This window comes from Micromesistius poutassou (assembly GCF_964030765.1).
Source record: "Micromesistius poutassou genome assembly, chromosome: 23".
Classification (NCBI taxonomy): Eukaryota; Metazoa; Chordata; class Actinopteri; order Gadiformes; family Gadidae; genus Micromesistius; species Micromesistius poutassou.
Window position 1 is genome coordinate 1,578,002 of NC_140293.1, and position 21,946 is coordinate 1,599,947.

At 48.8% G+C, this 21,946-nt stretch overlaps 1 protein-coding gene across 2 annotated transcripts in view; it reads right to left on the reverse strand.

Annotated features, from left to right (window-relative positions):
- Positions 1-21,354, reverse strand: part of clcn5b (chloride channel, voltage-sensitive 5b) — a 25,809-nt gene extending 4,455 nt beyond the window's left edge. Inside the window, exons 1-12 of one of the 2 annotated variants that reach the window (XM_084487619.1) lie at positions 21,081-21,354; positions 20,288-20,440; positions 11,390-11,556; positions 9,874-9,973; positions 8,886-9,073; positions 7,943-8,065; positions 7,369-7,575; positions 6,323-6,403; positions 5,979-6,213; positions 5,239-5,414; positions 4,560-4,700; positions 2,586-2,772 (exon numbers count right to left, since the gene is read on the reverse strand). In XM_084487619.1, the coding sequence (XP_084343745.1) occupies positions 2,586-2,772; positions 4,560-4,700; positions 5,239-5,414; positions 5,979-6,213; positions 6,323-6,403; positions 7,369-7,575; positions 7,943-8,065; positions 8,886-9,073; positions 9,874-9,973; positions 11,390-11,556; positions 20,288-20,426 (1,744 nt within the window). In that variant the 5' untranslated portion in view covers positions 20,427-20,440; positions 21,081-21,354. Of the gene's footprint in view, positions 1-2,585; positions 2,773-4,559; positions 4,701-5,238; positions 5,415-5,978; positions 6,214-6,322; positions 6,404-7,368; positions 7,576-7,942; positions 8,066-8,885; positions 9,074-9,873; positions 9,974-11,389; positions 11,557-20,287; positions 20,441-20,536; positions 20,667-21,080 lie in introns of those variants that run through there. The other variant, XM_084487618.1, reaches the window with a different exon arrangement.
- Positions 21,355-21,946: the final 592 nt, after the last annotated feature.

The window sequence follows — 21,946 nt, forward strand, 5'->3', positions numbered from 1 at the left end:
TTGACGGGTAAGACCTGTGTGTTGACATGACCATGAGGCCATAACTGATCACAAACATCCTGTTGTCATATATATATATATATATATATATATATATATATATATATAAAAAAAACATCTATGCAAGACTTCATTTTTCCATCGCAGCAATATTTCAAGACTCCGTCCCACTCTATCCCTCCCAGCAGCAGAACAATTGATCCATGCCTTCATTTCCTCAAGGCTGGATTACTGTAACGGGCTCTTCATTGGGATACCTGGCAAGACCATACAGAAGCTACAATACATCCAAAACAGCGCAGCCAGGGTCCTAACGAGAGCCCGTAAATACGAGCATATCACCCCCATCCTTCAATCACTGCACTGGCTCCCTGTCTCATCCCGGATCAACTACAAAATTCTGCTACTCACTCATAAATGCATCCATGGACACGCACCTGCCTACCTCCAAGAACTCATCACCCTACAGTCCACTACCCGCACTCTCAGATCCACAAACACCCTGCTCCTCCAAATCCCGAGCACTAGGCTCTCCACCACGGGAGACAGAGCTTTCTGCTCGGCCGCACCACGCCTATGGAACAGTCTCCCAATCCAGATGAGGGCCGTTCAGAACCTGGACTGAACCTGAAAACCTTTTTATTCAGAAAGGCCTATGGCTGCTGATCTTTATTGAGTATGCTTTTGTTTTCTTTACCTTGCTTTTAACTTTTTAACCTTGTAGCACTTTGAGATTTTTTTTTTTGATGAGAGGTGCATTAGAAATAAAATGTATTATTATTATCCTGTCCTTGTCCTGACATCCCTATTTGAATATCTAATGAGTGAATGTCTATGCATGACATGTAGAAGTGCATAAACACATTAGAAAATAGGAACGTAGTGGCCCTCTCATGACCCACTTGGAAGCCAAAAGGTTCTGGGTTCCAACCCCAACTTCACCTGTACTCTTCTTGTGCAAGAAGCGATAAACAACCACTCATAGCATTCTGCATCCGGTTAAAAGCGGTTCACAGTTGGTCTCCAGTCATCCCAACACCACAATTTGTGGCCTAACCACGAGAGGAAACGTCTTTTATTAGATCCCGTGTTTGATATGGTTCTTGGCACTGCCGCTGTATCTGGCCTCCTCTCTGAAATGGATCTTGTGCATTCCCAGTGGACGACTCCGCAGGAAATAACCCACAACTAACCCTCGACTCCTTCAACACCAGTACCTCTGACTGCCCGTCTACCTCCCGCACTGGAGCTGAACCCATCAGATGCTACATGGGGCAGCTCTGTCCGTTACCGAGTTTGGGCGTGCCAGCATAGTGGTGAGGGCGTTCAACTCCTAGCCGGAGGGTTCCGAGTTCAATCCATAAAGTCCAGTGTCTACCTGTAGACATCCTGGAGTAACGCCTACCTGCTCCTTAATGATCCGTGTCTGTATTCACTGTCTAACCCCTACCTGCTCCTTAATGACCTGTCTCTGTAGTCACTGTCTAACCCCTACCTGCTCCTTAATGATCCGTCTCTGTATTCACTGTCTAACCCCTAGCTACTCCTTAATGACATGCATGTGTACTCACTGTCTAACCCCTACCTTACCAATTACATGAATTTGACAACATGTCACATAGGGTAGATGTGTTAGCTAAATAACTAAATCGGAACCAGCCGGGCCCCTCGCCGGTCTTAGCAGACAACAGCTAGCCTACTTGTTGAAATGAGGAGAAATGCGTCTGTAAAACGGCACACAGAAGTAATCATCTGCATTCGTCGAGCACAGAGTCTCTTCCAGGGCGACGTCCACACGTTTCAGTCAACAACCGACACTTCCTTTGAAGCCCTTTTTGAAACACGAACAAAGAAGATCAGTAGAGCAGAAACAAATGTAGCCGGCGAGCCATTTCTGGACTTCTACAGCAGCTTGTTTTAATGTTTAATAAAAAGAGTTTATCAGCGTCCCCTTCCGTGGATAAGATGTTTGAAATTGACATAAAGTCCGGTCCACTTATCATCGTCCCCTTCCGTGGATAAGATAAATAATGCAATTGTGGAGCGCTCAGCCCGACAGAGTAATTCAATAAGCAGACGACCGGAACTGGACCGGGTGACTGTCCAGCTATGCCGGGCCAAGGCCTGGTTTGCTTTACCCTCTCCCTGTTTTGTCCACAGACCGCACCGGGAAATGAGTGGTACTTAATAAAGCCCTTACCCTTACTGACATGGAATATGTGTGGAGCGGAGCTCGGGGGCGGTGATCGGATGTTCTGCTGTCACGGGAGTCAACGCAAAAATGAATCAAAACACACATGTCGATGTTTTCAGTCCGGGGGTATACGATGTCGATCACGTCGGGACGCCCGAGGGCGGGAAGACAAAGACGGAGCGAGAGCGAGAGCGAGATCCGTCAACAGATGGAGAAAGGACGGAGAGGAAGAGACGAGAAGAACGGTGAGGAGAGGGAGAGGGACGGACTAAACGCACAAACGTTGTGCGATTCCCAGGGAGAACCGAGAGTCCCGCCTCCGGGCTTATGCTGTGTCGCTGTGCGATGACGTCAGAGCGAGGGGGGGGGGGGGGCGTGGTCTCTCCCTCACCTAGGCAGGCGGCGGCGCCCACCATGGCGTAGAGGCCCGGCGTGATGCAGTCGGCGCCGGGCGTGCACCAGCCCCGGAAGATGACCCAGTCGTGGTTGTAGTAGGCCAGCTGCTCCATGCCCACGCCCATCAGCCGCCCGGCGATGGCGCCCACCGCCATGCTGGGGATGAACAGACCGGAGGGCACCTGGAGGGGGGGGGGGGCACAGCACGGGGTTAGGCTGGTGTATGCTGGTAGTGTCTGCGTGTTTAGGTTAGGTTGGTGTATGCGTCGGCAATGTGTGTTCTTGTTGCCGATAAAGAATTGAGAGGGAGGCGGAGAGACAGCTGACACAGACAGACAGAGAGACATGGAGATACAGACAGGAGGAGGGAGAGAGAGAGAGGAGAAGGAGGCAGGGGGAGAGAGAGAGAGAGAGGAGAAGGAGGCAGGGGGAGAGAGAGAGGATAAGGAGGCAGGGGGAGAAGGAGGGAGGAGAAGGAGGCAGGGGGAGAGAGAGAGAGGAGAAGGAGGCAGGGGGAGAGAGAGAGAGGATAAGGAGGCAGGGGGAGAAGGCGGGAGGGGAGAGAGGGAACGAGGCAGGGGGAGAGCGAGAGGAGAAGGAGAGGGGAAAGAGGGCGGAAGAGGAAGAGAGAGACTAGCGGGTAGAAGAGGAGGTGGAGAAAGGCAGGGGGAGTGAGAATCAGGCAGGCAGATGGCGACAGAGAGGGGTGAAGGATGAAAGGAATTAGTGAGAGATGGGGAGAAAGAGAGATAGGGTGAGAAGGAAAAAAAAGAGGAAGAGAGCGAGACAGAAACCAGAGACAAGAGTGGGAGGTAGAGGGATCAAAGAAAAGAAAGATTGAGATAAAGTGAGGGAGAAAGAGAGAGAGGGGGGGTGTTTGTTTGTTTTTAACTCTGTTTTTTATTGTATTCATTTATTCTAAATGTTGTGCATCAACCATTTCATTATTGTTGTTGCAAGAGTAATTGTTACTTAATTAGGATTCCATAAACTCCGTGAACCGATGTTGTGGCCCTTAAGACTTGCAAGGAGAGACCGAGATGCAGACAGAGAGACGACGGAGAGAGAGGGAGAGAGACGACGGAGAGAGAGAGGCGGTGGTGAATCATGAAATGAATGGCTTTACTTAAAGCAGCTACACCCAAGGAAACACAATACACAGCTGTTTCAGTTGTACACAGACAATTTCACAGTTGTGACTAAACACAGAAGATGGATACATTGTGTATGTTAAGCCATTTCAAAGCATTGCCCAAATTGAGAAGTGAGGAGACCAAAGTTGCCGTGCATAAATGACTAACACCTGCACATAAAAAGGCTTTTTCTTCAAATTAGAAAGGACATTTATGGGTGAATGGAGAACAGCATTCAACCAGATGGAGTCTTCCGTCATCTCCATCGACATGACATGACATCACACATTAAAAGTCGTCTGTAGCCGTACTGAACCAGCTCGACATACATCTACCCTGCCCTTCCACATTAAAAGCCTTTCAAAAAGGGGACGGATTATTCATTAATAAAATATGTCCGATACAGGACGGTCTGGTGGTACCGGGTTCGAGTCCCCAACGTCCGCATGCCGGACTGTGTCCCCTGACTAGAGAGAGAGACGTCTGGCTGACACGCTCCTCAATGACTGCATCTGGATCCACTGGAAGGGTCTTTGGTCTGCGACAGAGTACTTTGAAACACACCCAGAGGCGGACTCCCAGTATTGATAAGGTACAGACGAGGGGCCATCTCTGTTCTGAAGACGCCTGCGGACTTCAAGATGTTTGGAGACAGATGTTCTCTGTGTGTGTGTGTGTGTGTGTGTGTGTGTGTGTGTGTGTGTGTGTGTGTGTGTGTGTGTGTGTGTGTGTGTGTGTGTGTGTGTGTGTGTGTGTGTGTGGCAACCTTCATGCATGTGCGTGCGCGCGTGTGTGCGTGCGTGCGTGTGTGTGTGCGTGCGTGCGTGCGCACCAACCTTCATGCCGAAGGTAACCACGGTGATGCCCATCTTGAAGAGCAGGGCGAGGGCGAGCTGCCAGAGGGCGGTGTAGAGACCCGAGTCCGCCGGCCGGTCCGCCAGACTGTTGCCCACACTGGTGTCCGAGGTGGTGTTGTCCTGGAGGGAGGAGAGGAGGGAGGATGGAGACGGAGAACCGGCACACATCAACGTAAACACACAGCCGACCACATCCGAGTTCACCCCCCCCCCCCCACCCAGGATCAGACGGTAGGTCTGCTCAATTATGGAGAAAATCATAATCACGATTATTTTGGGTCAATATTGAAATCACGATTGTTCAAACGATTATTTTTGAGTTTGAAAACATAAATCATTTATTCCGCATTTCTCTACAAAAAAAAACACTTTGTAACTGAAAACTTTCCCATAAAAAAAATACACAATGTTCAAATCGATCGAAATGATCAAATCAAAAATAATGTATGTAAATATGTATCCAGCTGTGCTGCAATTTCTATAAAACATTTAATGAATAAAATAATAATCGTTTGAACTTGTTTATATTAGTTTGGAGATTGACCCCAAAAATCGAAATGCACAATAAAAATTTGACTAATTGCACAGCCCTATCAGAGAGTCCAATATTCCCGGGCGGGACGGGACGGGGACGGGGCGAGGGACAAGGTGGGGGTACCTGCTTGTATCTACAGAGCTGGGAGGAGTCCAGCAGGGAGCAGTCGTTGAAGAGCTCCTTGATGAGCTCGGCTCCACTCATGCGGGTGTAGCTGTTGGGGAAGGAGACCAACGCCGTCACCCCGGCCACCACCAGCACCTCCACGATGGGGTAGTGGCCCAGCAGGGTGGTCTTACCTGGAGAGAGGGCGGAGGGGACGGCACAGCAGAGAGAGAGAGAGACGCATGGGTGGAGGGAGAGGAAGGGACAGATGGAGAGGAGGAATGACGACAGAAGGAAGATGGGAAAGGGAGGGCGGATATGAAAGAAAGAGGGAAAAAAAGAGCGAGAGAGAGCGAGAGAGAGAGAGAGCGAGAGAGAGAGCGAGAGAGAGAGAGAGGAATTAAAGAGAGAAAAAGAAAGAAAGAAAATGATAGAGAGTTGAGGGAGACGGAGGTGGACAGGGAGGTTACGGGAAAGAGGGTGACAAAAGGGGAGCGAGGAAGAAAGAATCCGGGCAGAGAGTAAACGATAAAAAAAACAAAAAGACGGAGAAGGGAGAGCACAGTAAAGACGGAAGGAGAAGGGTGAGAGAGGGAGAAGGAGAGAGAGAGAGAGAGACACACAAAGACACATCAACACAGGGATCCAAACAACTCTCCTTCCGACACCATCTGGTTGCCTATCACCACCGCCACCGCCGCCACCGCCGCCACCGCCACCACCCCGCCCCCGCCCCCCCCCCCCCCACCACCACTCACGTCGACGGCACCAGGCGATGTTGGCCCTGATGAAGAGCGCGCCCCAGATGCCCCCGAAGATGCCCAGCAGGATGAAGGGCCCCAGCTCCAGCAGGTGCCACGGCGCGTGGAACTCCACGTAGAACAGCACCAGCCGGCTGTTGCCGAAGGGGTTGATGGAGCGCAGCGTGAACGCCGCCACCAGCGCCGCGAAGAACGAGCGCCACAGCGTCTTCAGCGGGAAGTAGTAGCTCACCTGAGGGGGGGGGAGACACGGACGCCGTTTTGGGGTTGGGGTGGTTTCAATGTCGGACGTCGGTTTCTGACGATGTGTTTTGATGGAGGTGTTGGACGCGGGCTCTCACCTCCTCCAGGCTGAAGAGGACCCCTCCTATCGGCGCGCCGAAGGCCACCGACACGCCCACTGCCGCCGCCGCAGACAGCACCTAGGACGGAGGGGGCGGGGCCTTTAGCTGACATCGACAATGATACAAAGACACAGAAGAAAATAACTTTGCTCCTGATTCCTATGAAGGACCTCGCTCTAACAGACATATCGTTATTACTAACCCTGCCTCCCTGCTCCTTTGTTTAGGCTTCTACGAGCTCATTAGAGCTCATCCACCTGTCGGTCGGCACTAGCCTGCTGCTGCTGCTGATGGCCACTACGTTATATGTGGCCCTCCGTGTTCCGGGTCCACGCGTCTAACCCTCGGTCTGTCTCTGTTTCAGTGTGTTGCGGTGACGGTGACTGGACGCCTGGACACCCGTGATCATGGCCGCCAGCTCGCTCGCTGGCCAGCACCGTGGACCGGACTGATTTTCGAATGGTTCTCAATGACCTTGCTTGTCATAATATTATGTTTGTTGGTTATGGCCCCCGTTGCTCCCCTAAGACTCCCTGGAGAGCGGATCATCCTCCAACGCTGCATTCCTTCCTAGAATCTCTGACTTCCTCCTTCCTCCTAATTAAGGGCCTTTTTGTTTTCCCCTGGGGCGCTGGGGTTAGGGGGTGTCATAAACATATGGCCTGCAGAGCCCTTTGAGACTTCAACTGTGATTAAGGGCTATACAAATAAAAGTGACTTGACTTACTAACACAAATATATGGACCTATAAATGAATAATAAACTAAAAGCAGACCAGACCACTCCTAACCAATCCTAGCCAATAGGAAATCGGCCAAAACCAACAAGCGACGATAAAAACCAAGAACTGAACAAAACTAACCGACAATAAGCCTGGCCTCCACCCCAGCCTCCATCTAGTGTGACAATAAACCAACAATAAGCCTGGCCTCCATCCCAGCCTCCGTCCACTGTGACAGTAAACCAACAATAAGCCTGGCCTCCACCCCAGCCTCCGTACCACTCTGAGGCCGCGCCCCCCCCCCCCCCCCCCCCCCACCCACCTCTCTCCTCTTGGCCTCGTTCTTGCGGTACTTGGTGAACAGGTGGCAGAGGATGTTGGCGCAGCAGCAGGCCACGTGCACCAGCGGGCCCTCCTTGCCCAGGCTGAGGCCCGAGGAGACGGCCAGCACCAGGGTGATGGTCTTCACGATCAGGGTCCACTTGCCCAGGTAGCCGCGGATGATGAAGCCGCTCAGGATGGTCTTGATCTGGGGGAGGGCGGGGGAGAGAACGCGGCCGGGTGAGGTCGAATCTCACCAGTCCAGCTCTGATTGGACGATCATGAACACAAACAATGAGATGATACGAAAAAATTGAAGGCACTGTTCAGGATCTCTACTCCACCATTATTATTATGAATCAAAGAGCGCCACCATGTGGTTTCAGCTGTACCTTGTTTGGTATTTATTTATATATAGGAAGACTCTTAACTCTACTGTATCTGTGTGTGAGGGTGAGTCAGCGTGTGTGTGTGTGTCAGTGCGTGTGTGTGTGTGTGTGTGTGAGTCAGCGTGTGTGTGTGTGTCAGCGCGTGTGTGTGTGTATGTGTGTGTCAGTGTGTGTGCGCGTGCGTACCTCTGGTATTCCCGATCCACAGGCGTAGGGAGCGAAGGCCCTGACCAGCGTGACGGCCAGGAAGGAGAAGAGCAACGCCCAGAAGATGAACATCATGTAGTTCACCACGTAGGCAAAGCCCCCCTGTGGAGCACACACAACAGGTTATGTTAACTATACATATAGAACATCACATCGGGTCGTTTACCACGTCGCATCAGCACAGGGGATAGGTAACAGTGGCTCCGAGCCAAAAGGTTGTGGGCTCCATTCCCAGTGTCCACAGTTTACCTGTAGGCATCCTTGAGCAAGACGCCCCCTAACGCCAACCAGCTCCTTAACGACATGAAACTAAAATAACTAAAATAAAGGTCGGCTGAACACAAATTAGATCGAGATCCTCTCAATATGAAAGCGCTTAAAACTCGCACACAAAAAGTCCCAGCACATGGACAGCAGGTGGACTGAGCTGAGGCACGGGGGCGTGTTATGACACAGGACCACCACCAGTGGGCACCTCCGTACCACTAAAGAGAGTGTGTGTGTGTGTGTGTGTGTGTGTGAGTGTGTGCGTGTGAGTGTGAGTGTGTGTTCGACTGTTGACATTGACTCTAAAGTCTTTTTCCTTGGATTTATTAGCAGGCTACACTTGTGTCGGGCTGCTATGAGGTCACGATGCTGACGTAGAGTGAGACAGTGTGTGAGAAAGTTAATGAGTGAGGATGGGTGGGTGAGGAGATGAGTGAATACGTTTGTGACTGAGTGAGAACATTTGTGAATCGGTGAGTGAGTGATGGAGTAAATGAGCGAGTGAGTAAATGCGTGCATAAGTTAGTGAGTGAGGGAGTGAGCGCAGACTGACTGACTGAGTGACTGAGTGACTGAGTGAGTGAGTGAGTGAGTGAGTGAGTGAGTGAGTGAGTGAGTGACTGACTGACTGAGTGAGGCCCCGGGGGTCCCGTACCTCGGCGGTCCCCACGATGAGCTCCGCCCAGCTCTTCCAGTGGGGGCACTTGTCCCGCTCCTGGAAGGTGGTCTCGTTGTACGTCCAGCAGCAGTGCTCGTGGTTGAACCAGAAGCCGTTCAGACACACGCCCTCCTTCATGTCCGTCAGCCAATGGGCTGAGATGTCGATACCTCCCGCAAGGGCACCTGGGGGGGGGGGGGGGGGGGGGAGGGGAGAGAGGAGAGACAAATAAGGATTTGAGTGAAGCTTGTCACATACCATCCCCTCCTCCCATTAGGATTCCTAACGTTGATTTAAAGATTTTGCGATTATTTTAACGATTATTAAATTGAAAAAGATTAAAAGTTAAATAAGACATTGATTAAAGTGACATGCAGCTGCATTAAGAAACAGCTGAAACACTAAAGGCAAGTTTATAAATATAGTTTAAATTAAGTTTTTTTTAAACTCAGTTAAAGCAAGCCTAACCCTTCTTAAAAGAGAGACAATTCTGTCATTTATGCAGTCAAATTAGAGTCTTTGAGTCAGCGATATTAGAATGTCACTACGAACAAACATCAGCTATGTTATATTGATATGCAAAAGAAAGACAATCAAAAAAAAAAACACATCCACCTCTGGAAATAGCAATTCATCATTACATCATGGGGCTTAATCTGACAAAATGCAGTACAATGCTGTATATGCACTGATAACACTGCTGTAGTCCCGATGTAACCACAGTAGTTTATGGCAACAAAACGGTTTACTGCCTCCTGACCGTGTCCCAGACAACCAGGTTTTAAACGCGACGCCTGCCTACAGGTACGTGTTAAAATGTACACAGTATGTGCAAAAAGAGAGACATAAATAATATGTGCTTGTAAATATATGCCAGAAAACCCATCTTTATGCAGTGTGCATACATAACAAACACCAAAGTAACCGCAGGGCATGAAACAAGCCGTCCAGCGTGTGCGCGTGTGTGTGTGTGTGAGGGAGTTACCTGACATGAGTCCCACCAGCAGCATCAGCAGCCACCCAGAGAAGGCGTCACTGATCCTGTGGAGCAGAGCCACCGTCGACTCCTTGCTCTTACTGGTGATCTACAGAGAAAAACCACAAACCTACATGACCTCCATTCAACCACGGGACCACAGGTCTGGGATGAGAGCCCCCTGAGTTTACCAATGCCTCCTGAACGGAGCTCAAACAACTGGCGTGTGCGCTATGACGCCGCGTTCACACTGCATCCGTCCGTCAACGGAGTGTTGATGTGTTTTCCCGGGTTGTATTGCAAAAGGCAATTTCATGGGACAGTGCATTTGCTTCTATATTTGCATGACGCGATCGGATTGGCCGACGGATCCGTCGCCGCCTGAAAAGATAATTTCTCAACGTTTTGACGCAGGCAACGGAGCCGACAGCACGGACGGACCCACAACGCGCTTCGAGAGCGCAGTGACTTCTATACAGGTATCTATTGAAAGTCGTACTAGAAAGTTCCCTAAGACAGGTTTTTCTCCAGATGCTAAGACGGCGGGGGCTCTGAATCATCATGCGTAGTAAACACTTCACAGTTTGCGCCGTGCGTACCAGCCTCGAGGGGGGGGGAACCTAAACATCCTCTGCTCTTCTACGGCTATACCCTGACCCTACATCCTGGAGGGCAGAAGGGAGTAGGGTCGTCCTTATCAACAGCTGGGCCCTAAGCATGTTGTCCCTGCAGTATACTGGAGTGTACTTTAGCATTTCTACCGCTGTGTGCTTGTTGTGCTACTTTCTTTGATATGCGATTTTTACAATGAACTCTCCATGTTAATTTTTTTTGTTACGATGTCAATTTGGTTCCAAATAATTTCCACCACGATTCACACATTATGTTACATGCCTTATAGTATAGCCGCTATAGATTCCCGTACACGTCATGTGTACAGAGCCGGCACTGTGTAGGCATGACACACAGACACACACACACACAGGAGGATAATGCCATGAAAAGCTTCCCACACTTAGACCTGTGATGCAAGACCTGCTAAACAGTCATTAGTGTTAGGTGTAATCTAAGGTTTAATACTAGCCCCCGAGCACACACACACAGACACACCACTAGAGACAACACACACACAGACCCATTGGAATGACACCATGACAGATGATATAGACAGACAGACAAACACACAGACAGACAAACACAAACACACACATGGACGGACGGACAAAGGAAGAAGAAAAGAGACCAACGGAGGAAAGAGACTGACAAAGAAAGACAGTCAGACCAACGGAAAGAGACAGGGTCAGAAAGACACACACACACACCGAAAGAGACACACAGAACAACATAATAGAGGGACACACACACACACAGAAAAAGAGACCAGACCAACAAAACAGAGGGATATTTATACAGACAAACACACACACAGATTTACACCAGATCAACATAACAGTGGGACACACACACACACACACACAATCAACAAAACAGAGGGCTATCTATACAGACACACACACACACACACCTCTCTGTGTCTGTCCCGGTCCTTGCTCTTCTCGCGGACCCAGTCGATGGTGTTGAAGTCCTCGTAGGTGCCCACCCCGGGGACCGGGTCCTCCAGGGGGTCCATCATGGCAGCGGGGCCCCCCACCCCGTTCATCCCCCGGCCGGGGCTGTGCTCCTCAAGGCCCCCTGCGGAGGGAGACGGCGTTACAGCATCACGTCTGGTGCAGGGCGGCTGGGGAACTGACTGAGCGCGGCTGTGTCGGCCGTGTTGGATCCAAAATGTCCGACGCGGCTCACGGTCCGAATTTAAACCAAAACACACGAGGCCATCAGATCGACGGAAAACGGTTTAACGGAAAATGATACGGTCACAGCACACGGATGAATGAATTAATCAAAACATTTACACCAGCCTTTCATCTTTCAATATATCAGCGTCTCCACGTTGACGTTGATAATTGACAGGAACACGTTGCACCCCTGCCATTCTCCACGGTGTGTTATTGAAAAGAGGTTGTCTCACAAGGTTTAAAGCCAAGCCACTAAAACCGCTAACACATGACCGCGGCCCCGTTACAAACACCTTATGAAATACATTATACAACACATTATAAAATACATTATACACAGGCTTATGGAATCTGCTGAGAGGAGTTAACTTTAAAGAGATTATTAACCAGCGCAGAAATGTGGTACGACCACAGCATTGGAACACAGAGGAAATGAATATTAATCTGTGTTTGTACAGAACCTTTCATGCAAGGTTGAGCAGCCGTTGCTAAGCAGCCAAGTAAGAGCTGTGGGACTGTTGGACTATTATGGGATACATGTCATCTCTTCTAGTGGTCTTGAGACGGCCATGTTTCCACCGCACCGTTTCATCCATCGGTTGTCTATGTCACATGACCTGCTTCTAAAATACCTGAGACTCTGGTCACTCTGCTAGGAAAGGTTCAGCAACACTTTATATGGGCAATTATGATAAGATATTGCAACGATTTGAGAGTGCGGATAAGATAAGGCGTTGGGAGTCTGCAAATATTACGATTGGTGCAAATAGAGCAATATAAGACAGGATTCCGGATTCTGCAGGTCAATGAGTGCCTGTGTCTTAGTTCAACAGAGCAATAACACACTCAGCAATAGCTAAGGGAAATAAGTCATACACTCAGCAGTAGCTAAGTGACACAAGTTATCCACTCAGCAGTAGCTAAGGGAAATAAGCTATACACTCAGCAGTGGCTAAAATAAAGAAGTAGTACTCTCAGCAGTAGCTTAGTAGTTGGTGTTGTGGGCAGAGAGCCAGTGGCAGAGGCAGTGTTGGGCAGTAGTGTCACTACAAGTTGCGGTGCTACCAGTTGAACTACATTTCTCCGTCGCGCGGTGGTATTGTCCCCGATTCCTCTGTCGAATAGCTTTCCAGTAGCTAATGCTGTGGTTTAGTGAACTGCCTTGGCTAGGTTGCTGTAGCATGTGTATGTAGACCAATGTAGCATGCTACATTGGTCTGTTTCAGTGTAGTTGGCTCCATTCAATGTGGAGTCACTGTTAGCTTAGCCTTAGCTAAGCACCCTTTCTAAGTAGTTGCCCAACACTGTAGATGTTAGTACTGCACATGAACTGTGCTCTGAACTCCATGACCCATCACCAACAACACCCTTACTCACACTTCCTTCCCTTTACTCCTGCACAAAAACCTACGTAGAGTCAAAGAGAGAGACATACAGTGAGATATGGAGAGGGTGAGAGAGACAGAGTGAGACTGAGTGACAGATTTAACCTTTAATGTAATTGTACACATAATTGTACGCTTATTGATTACTAATCCTTCTCCCACAATGTAATATGAATGTTTACATTGTGTTTCAGTATTCTGTTGAATTATCTAATTATATATTGGATCTAATAGTGAGCTACATCAGGTGGAACTGTAGGAGAGGAATGCAACTGATTACCACCAACAAAGGGGCAGGAAAAGAGATATATAACAAGAAAGAGATAAACTGGGAGAGAGAGAAAGAAGGAACTTACAACTTCATCGAGTTACAGACAGAGAAACCGAGGGAGACAGCGATAGAGAGACATGGGTCACCACAATACTGACAGCCTTATGTGATGAACATCAACAGGAGAAGGAAGGAAAGGCAAGAACTATAAATAAACCAAGGTCTGTGTGTACAGACCCAGGGGGAGAACCACAGGATGGTTTGATCTGCTCCGTGGTCCTGATTGTTTACACTGGGGGGAGAGAGGCACATGGCCCTGAAAAGTCCCTGATAAACAGGCTTCGCCACCAGAAGGAATTTAATTTACAACCGGTGGACTTTGACTCAAACCCGTGACTGAGGACACGGACACACACACACACACACACACACACACACACACACACACACACACACACACACACACACACACACACACACACACACACACACACACACACACACACACACACACACACACACACACACACCCCTATGGATGTAATGCCACAGTGGTGGTCACGCAAACACTTAAAACACACTGACATCAAAAATAATTCCCAACTCACAAACTCACAAATGCTCACGCACAGCACGCAGAATGCAGTTGGCGCTAGGTCGCACGGTTATGGGACATCATAAAATGACTCAACGGCTGCAATTAATCCCTTCTGCTCATACTGCCTGGAGTTGCACGAGGTCTGTGAACCACAGAGTGCTGCGGCCCGGCATGGCTCGGCTACAGCGCTAAACAACCCCAGAGACTGGATCCTGCCACCGGGGAAATGGTGTACTGGTTCCAGTGACCCCCGATACCACGAAAAGACTCACCGACAGCTGCTTCGTTTTCTACCAAGTCCTCCTTGTCCAGATTCTCGCTCCAGATTTCCCAATCCATGTCTCATTCTCCAAAACGACCAGACACAAACAAACTGTGTGCTACGAGCGGAAAAACAAAACCAAACTGGCTCAGCCTCCCGGTGCTTTCGAAAAGGGCTTTGCTTGGGCGTGACGGCCGCCGCTCCTCATTGGTCGAGCAGACATTGTCGGCACGAGGCTAACGAGGGGAAAACTCACCCGCTGGAAGCAATAATCTGATCACATGACGGTTGCTTTCAATGCAGGTATTTCAATGTGACCCCACCGTGTTCTCTGCGATTGGCTCGGGATGGGGCTGAGCCAGCGTTGGATTGGCCGCACGGAAAAAAGAGGGCGGGGCATATATTGAGGTGGTATTTTGAACTGTGTAGAAGTCCTGTGGGAACGAGGGAGGAAACCGAGGGAGTTGTGGACTTCCTGTGTGTTTGACCCGGGGGTCACTTCAAATCCAAAATCATTGCAGAAAGAAAGTGATGGATTTATTACATCCTTGAATAGATAAACAGCATAAAATAAAAGCAACGTTGACATGTGTTTTATAGGCCGGTGGGAACGCTGATATGTTCAAGACAGGAACATGACTGAGTAATCTAATCTGGTCTTTTGGCGAGAGATCAGCACAGCCCATAAGGTTGTTTCCTGTTTGCCCCGTCACAAACAGGTCAGACCTGAAACTCTCACTTATCATGTGACGAGGAGTCACATGACAGCCACACACACACACACACACACACACACACACACACACACACACACACACACACACACACACACACACACACACACACACACACACACACACACACACACACACCTGAGAGACAATGAACTTTAATCTGGTCGCTATGGGAACGGCACATGTAACTGCCCCCTGTCCAGACGGTCACAAAGTTGAGAGGATCTCCAAGCATGCCCAGTCCCTCTCAAGGAACGGGTCTTCTGGTAAACAATAATAGGTTGGATCACAAATAGTGACCGATATTGTTCATGGATCCATATAGGGCAGTACAGTCTGTGGTCAGGGTGTTTGACTAAAGTCCTCCCTGGCAATAGGTTCTGGGTTTGAACCGACAGATTGACAGATGTCTATGTTTGCAGTCTGTCTGGCGAAGCACCTGGCGAATGACGTTATGCAAATAACGCATACTATTCCATTTGGGCCCGTGGCATACACAATCACCATAGCAAAAAAAAAAAAAATGTGTGCATGGCTACGTAGAATTAGACAGAAGTCTTTCCTCATTCCTCCTAAACACATCTTCTGTCCCTTCTCCTCCCTCCTCTCCTCTGTTTACTTCCTGTCTGGTCACGTGACCAGGCCATTCCAGTAGAACAGAGCTATCCAGATGGACTGGATCAGATGACCCGGTCCCCCCGTGCCCAGCTCCCTGACTCATTCCTGGCCAATCATTAGACAGCGTGGGTCGCTGACTAGTACGCTGACAAGATTGTTTACTCGGAAGTGGCGTGGAAAGTGTCCTTGGAAAACCTTGAATATCTTATCTAGTTAAGACGAAACATGACCGTGTGTTGGACTCCAAGCTGAAAGGTTCTGGGTTCGATCCCCGATTTCCAAGCATTCTGCAGATTCTTTGCAACGCGACCTCAGTATGAACAGACGGAATTCATTAAACCCGACAATAGTGGGTTTTCTCTTAAATGTCCTACTGTGCAATTTCATCACATCTTTGCACAACGGTCAAACCGCCTGTAGCAATGTCCATGCCACCCTCCACCTATGTGGCTTTTACTGGTCTCCCCGGAAACAAGGACCCAGGGCAGCGATGTTGGAACCGAGGTTGAACATAAGGTAGTGCATGCCGTAGTGATGGCTGGTCTAACATTTGCACATTGATAACAACGTGCAACAGGTGTGCCGCCCCGCCCGGCCCCAGAGTCCAATCAGTCTGACTGTGTCCAGGTAAGGCTGCTTAAACCAGCCTTCATCCACACACGCGCCACACTACTGCAGGCTACTCTGAGACGATGGAAGCAGTAGCCGTTTCTCAATACCAAGTACGCAAACTACGGACTCGCGGACTTGGAAGTGCGTACTTGGCAAGTCTTGGCAAGGACTTCCAAGTACAGACTCCAGAGGACTCCAGAGTACGCACCTGCAATTGGAACAGCAGCGGACTCGATGGCGTCACCACCTCAGCTCTGTTAACTGCTATATGGCCTCATGTAGGCATATACTACTGAACAATATAAACAAATTATATAAAACTAAACCCCAGCCTCTTTCATTTTAAAATAGTATGTGAATATTTTGAATGAATAGGCCTTCATTTTTGTTATATATTTAAAATGTTCCTATATAGGCTATTATTATAGCTTACATACTAATATTTTAAAACATGGGAATGCGAAATGCATCCTGGGATATTTAACGGTCCCAAGTCCACACACGTCACCTCCGATGCATCCTCGATGGAATGGCCAGTTTAAGAACGCATCGAGAACACTTCCGGGTCTCAATGACCGCCACATTTTGAGGACGGATACACCCTCACGGGTTCATCTCTCCCTTCAACAGTTAAGGGAGGAATGTGCACGAGTCACTTAAAACCACCTCCTCACGCTCCCCATCTCTGCTCACCTACTTCTTCGACTCAGCCGAGGGAGCCTTCAACGTTCAACATATATCTTCACTTCACTTTCTCACCGTTTCGACGAGTCGTCCCCTCAGGCAAACACACAAGTGCGTCGACATCTCAATCTCCCTTCTCCACTCGTTAGGCTCCAGGTGAACTCAACGAGCACAGAGCCGCACCTGCCGCAGCTTCCCCTCCCCTCCCCCAGCTCGGTTGCCTTGGCAACCCCTCGCAAGGTATTCTAGGTCAACAAGTGGCCCTTGTGGTAACATTGACGAGAGGGAAGGGAAGAGCAGTACCCGACAAGAAACAGGAAGGAAGTGACGTTGAATTCGAACAAACACCGGACGAATTGGACTGGAAACCAGGCCATTAGTTTAATAAACTTGGACGTTTCGTGCTAATTGTATCATGGTTTCTCATTGTTGTGGTGTGAAGGAATGAAATCACACACACACACACACACACACACACACACACACACACACACACACACACACACACACACACACACACACACACACACACACACACACACACACACACACACACACACACACAGGTAACCTCAGTCTTTCTTGAGGTAATTGTGCATTGGGTACATTTCACGGCCCAGTGCTCTTCTTTCTGAACCTTTCACATTTCATGCCAGCTCACTCTACGAATTACTGTGGTGAATTAGTGTAGAAATGATACTTGTGGAACTTGTATTCTTTGAGGAATATATGGTGATATGTAATAGATACGAGTAGATGGTTGGCGAAAGGGGATCAAAGTTCCTACTTTTCAGGCAACAGTTGCTGGCAGCTTCCTTACCGTCTCACCCGACAAGTGTGTGCTGTGATACAAATTGAAACGCATGACGCAGGACCCGAGTTATCTGATATCTGTAGATATCCCTCCTTCAATAACAAACATTCAGTCCACGATGTCAACATTGCACGTGCGCACTTTGTGATATCGATGCTGAAACTAAATCAGTTCTGACGCCCTCCTCCAACTTATACTGTTTCCACTCAGGTTTATTTAGTTGACTTGACAAAAAACAAAGCCTAAGCGAGAGGCCCTCGGGGGCCTCCCCGCAGAACCTCCCCTCTCTCCAGGGGCCTTGAGACCAGAGACCCTGGCGGCCATAGGGACGTCCCTGTGACATCATCCAGGTTTCCCAGAGCGACTCGGGCCGACCGGTCTGGCCCCTGGAGGCCAGGGGCTCGAACCGTGGGTTAGCCGTAACCACGACAACCGGATAATAAATGTCCGATATGCACGTCACGTCCTTACGCAACTCTCAGACCCCCCCACCAACCAGTCTCCGACAGGCTTTATTTTATCTTATTTATCCGTGATATGGGGTGTCCCAATGGTATCCATCGCTTCCCGTTTCATTCAACCTCATGAAGAAATTGGTAACCGCTCTGAGGAACGGTTGCAAATAGAGAAGATCATTATTGTGTTTCAGCCCAAAGCCGCAGAGCAGGATATGTCATGACACCCGGTGTCTGGGTAAACACTGCAGCAGACAATAACAAGAGTACATCTGCTGCTGGGTTGCTGTTGCTGAGTGTGCTTGTTTTCACAGCCATAAAGTTGTTGTATCACTGTCTCTCTTGCCCGTCATGGATCGTCCATTTATCATTTAGTCATGGTACTAAGTGACTTAGTAGAATTCCAGATGCCAGTCATTAAGGAGCCAGTAGGGGTCAGGGGTCATCTGGTTAAAGAATGCCTACAGGTGGATTGTATAATGGACACTGGGGATCAAACCCCCTCAGTAGATCACACTAGCCTTTTCTGTTCTGAGGACTTAAAGCAGTGTCATACTTCTATGTGCGACAGTGGCTCAGCGGGTTGATGACAACACCAGGGTTGTCTGACAACCGGAGGGTTGCTGGTTCGGTCCCCGGCTCCACCTAGCTAACGGATGAGCAAGACGCATAACTGCTCCTGACAACAACACTGCTGCCTGCCGTGGTTGACACCGCCGTCGGTATGTGAATGTGTGGCTGTGAGGCAATAATTGGAAAGCACTTTGAGTGGCTTTTTGCAGAAGTTTTATATAAATGCAATTCATTATGTCATCACCAATTGACGGGCAGAAATATAGGATTCATAAAGTTAACCATCAATGAGAATGCATTTCCTGTTGCACTAGGAATTCAGAGTCCCAATCCAGTGCATGTGCCAAATTTAAACAAATTTCGAAAGCCATAACATATTTAGTTCTGGCTGTAAAAAAGGGAAGTGATAAAAGCTTGAACACATTGTACCCTCAATAAAGCAGCTGTGTACAGTTTAGTAGGAGAACAGAAACAGCTTCTGTTCTGAGTGTACTGTGTTCTGTCCATGCCAAACAGCTACACCGTAATGTGCAAGCGCTGTTATTCAGGCAAATCTCAGCATAACAACTGCACACTATCTTAAACAGGCCCTCAAAGAGACAGGGAAGACCGCAGCCTGGTTTATAATGACTATTATCGTTTTTACACATGTTGACTGAGTACACATCATGCAACAGCTTGTGTGTAACAATTACAACTATGTCCATATAGCTCATACTTATCTTATGTCTGTTTGTCTACATTACGACATGGTCTGGAAAAAAAGTCTCATTTGTTTGTTTGTTTGGAAGTCTGTGCTTAGAACAGTGGGTCAGTGACATCAGAGTGACATCAGAATGGTGACTGGAACAGCGCTGTGGTAAACACACCTTTCACACCTTTTGATAAATAACATGGGGTGGAGAGAAAGAGACAGAGGGGGTACAGAGAGACAGAGGGAGTGACAGCCACTATAAAGGCAGAGACAGTGATGTAGGTAGACAGACAGAGAGGAACCAATGACTCACAAACTGACCACAAACTCTTACTTTGTTCCAAGCTTGTGTTGTGCCTCTCCCTGCACTATACACAGACTCCTCTTATCAGCCAGCGCACCCCTTCTTCAAAACCAACCGCCAAATTCTGACGTCACTGCACCCACCATTACCACTTTGTGTGACTCCGTCTCCATGAACTCCATCACAAACTAGTCTTTTCTATCCAAAACAGTCTGTTGCCGCCCCAAAGCACTGTTCAAACAAACTCAACAAATTCAAACCATTGATTCCCAATGAATATGTAAGCAGTTCCAGCAATCATGACCACCCCCAACACAGTTCACCCTCCACTTGCACATGTTACACCATGTCTTCAGTCATTCACACAACTCGCTTTAAACTTGAACGCACCATGACTCACGTCACATGATTCACATTTTGAATTACAATAACTTTGTTAATATCACTTGGGCTGGCTCCAGATGTTGCTGACTTCCCCATCCCTAGTCCTAACCTCAACTATTTAGTGTATAATCAGATAAGTTGAACAACAATGTTCGAAAGTAGACGTATCCCGTCTGGTTGACAGATCTCTCATCTAAAACATGAGCGGACCCGGGGTCCCACCCCGGGTAGACCCTCACCTGAGTTCAGAGGAGGGTCATCGTCCGTGTTGGAGAAGTCCAGCGTTGCCCCGGCTATGTCCACCATCTCGTCGTCATCGTCGTCGCTGACCTGATGGAGACCGTCGAAGCTGCCCGTGTTGTAACCAGCGTTGTCCATCCTTTTGCCTCCCCCTGTCAACACAAACACGGACTCTTTGTCAGCAGAGGACACACCGCTCCAGTGTGACGACTCCTGCTCCCCTACGACCCCGGCGTGTGTGTGTCTACCTAATTTGGTGTAGTTCCGATTTGCGCGCTTCCAGAACCTAAACATGTTGAAACAAAACGCTGATTTAACACCACTACAAAATAAAAAACAAAAGTACAAAGACCGGGATGAATCCACCCAGAACGCACTCCCAGGGTCGCGGCACGGAGACCCCCCCTCGCTGTGTCTCGCAGTGACAGCTCGGCTGCCTGATCAAATGAGGAAGTCTAGCGACTGTTTCCGCCAGCATGAGGAGGAAGGCCGGGTGGTTAAGAAGCACCGTGACGTCGACCACGTCTCCTCCACGGGCACCAGGTCCGAGTCCTGCCGCTTCATAGCAACACTACATCACAGGTCCACCACCACCAGCACCACGGGGAACTGGTTAGCTAAGGGCGCTAGCTATCTCCGTTCACGCCAAACAAAGTTACTCGCCGCCTGAGTGGATTAACTGCAGTGTGTGTGTGTGTGTGTGTGTGTGTGTGTGTGTGTGTGTGTGTGTGTGTGTGTGTGTGTGTGTGTGTGTGTGTGTGTGTGTGTGTGTGTGAAGACAAGCGGCCTTACCTTTGTAAACAAGTCGATGTGGTGACGCTTGAGACGCCTCAAGTCTTATGACTCGGATTTAGTCGTCCTGCGGTCGACGGCGGCGTAAACTTATCGCTCCAGATCGCCCCTTCCTCCGAAACCCTGCGTCATTCTCCCCCGAAATAACCCCCAAAACAACCGCTCTAAACCCTGCGATGCGTTATAAACACTGCCATGGTCGATGTTTTGTTTATGCGGAGCTAAACATGGATGTCGCGTTGGGAATCGTCTCGTTTAGCTGCGGTGATGTAAAGTTGCCAGATTGCTGTGCAGGCGCCAGGATGTGTTTTCCTCTGCATGGAAAAGCAGCCGATGCCGGAGTTATCGTACTCTGGCCGGATGGTCAGTGGAGCGGTTCGATGTATCGGTCATCTACCATTATAGTAGATGCGTTCATATTTTATTCGCATCTCGTTAGATTAATCATGCACAACATACAAATAAAGTCAGATTGTAGATGTTCATCATATCATGGATGAGCGACCTTGTATTTTCTTTGTCTGCAGAATCATGACAATAACAATCTGTAAGCAAAACTGAACGCCATTTATTTTGCCATTTATCTAAGTACCAGAACATAATTCTAGTAAGATTTCTCTCAAAAATAATTTCCTGGCAGTTGAGTGGTCACTGGAGACGTCAAGCTGTAATATGAAATCTCTGACCAAACGTTCACACCTATTTATGTTAAATGGCGACATCTTGCGCTCGTTGTCCACAGCGCATGATGCCAACGGATTTGACTGTTAATAATCATTTCTTTATCGTCTTACACCGCCAAGCTCATTGGTCTGCGGTCCCCACTCTGCTCTCAACCAATCAACTTGTGTTTCCTTTCCAACCAG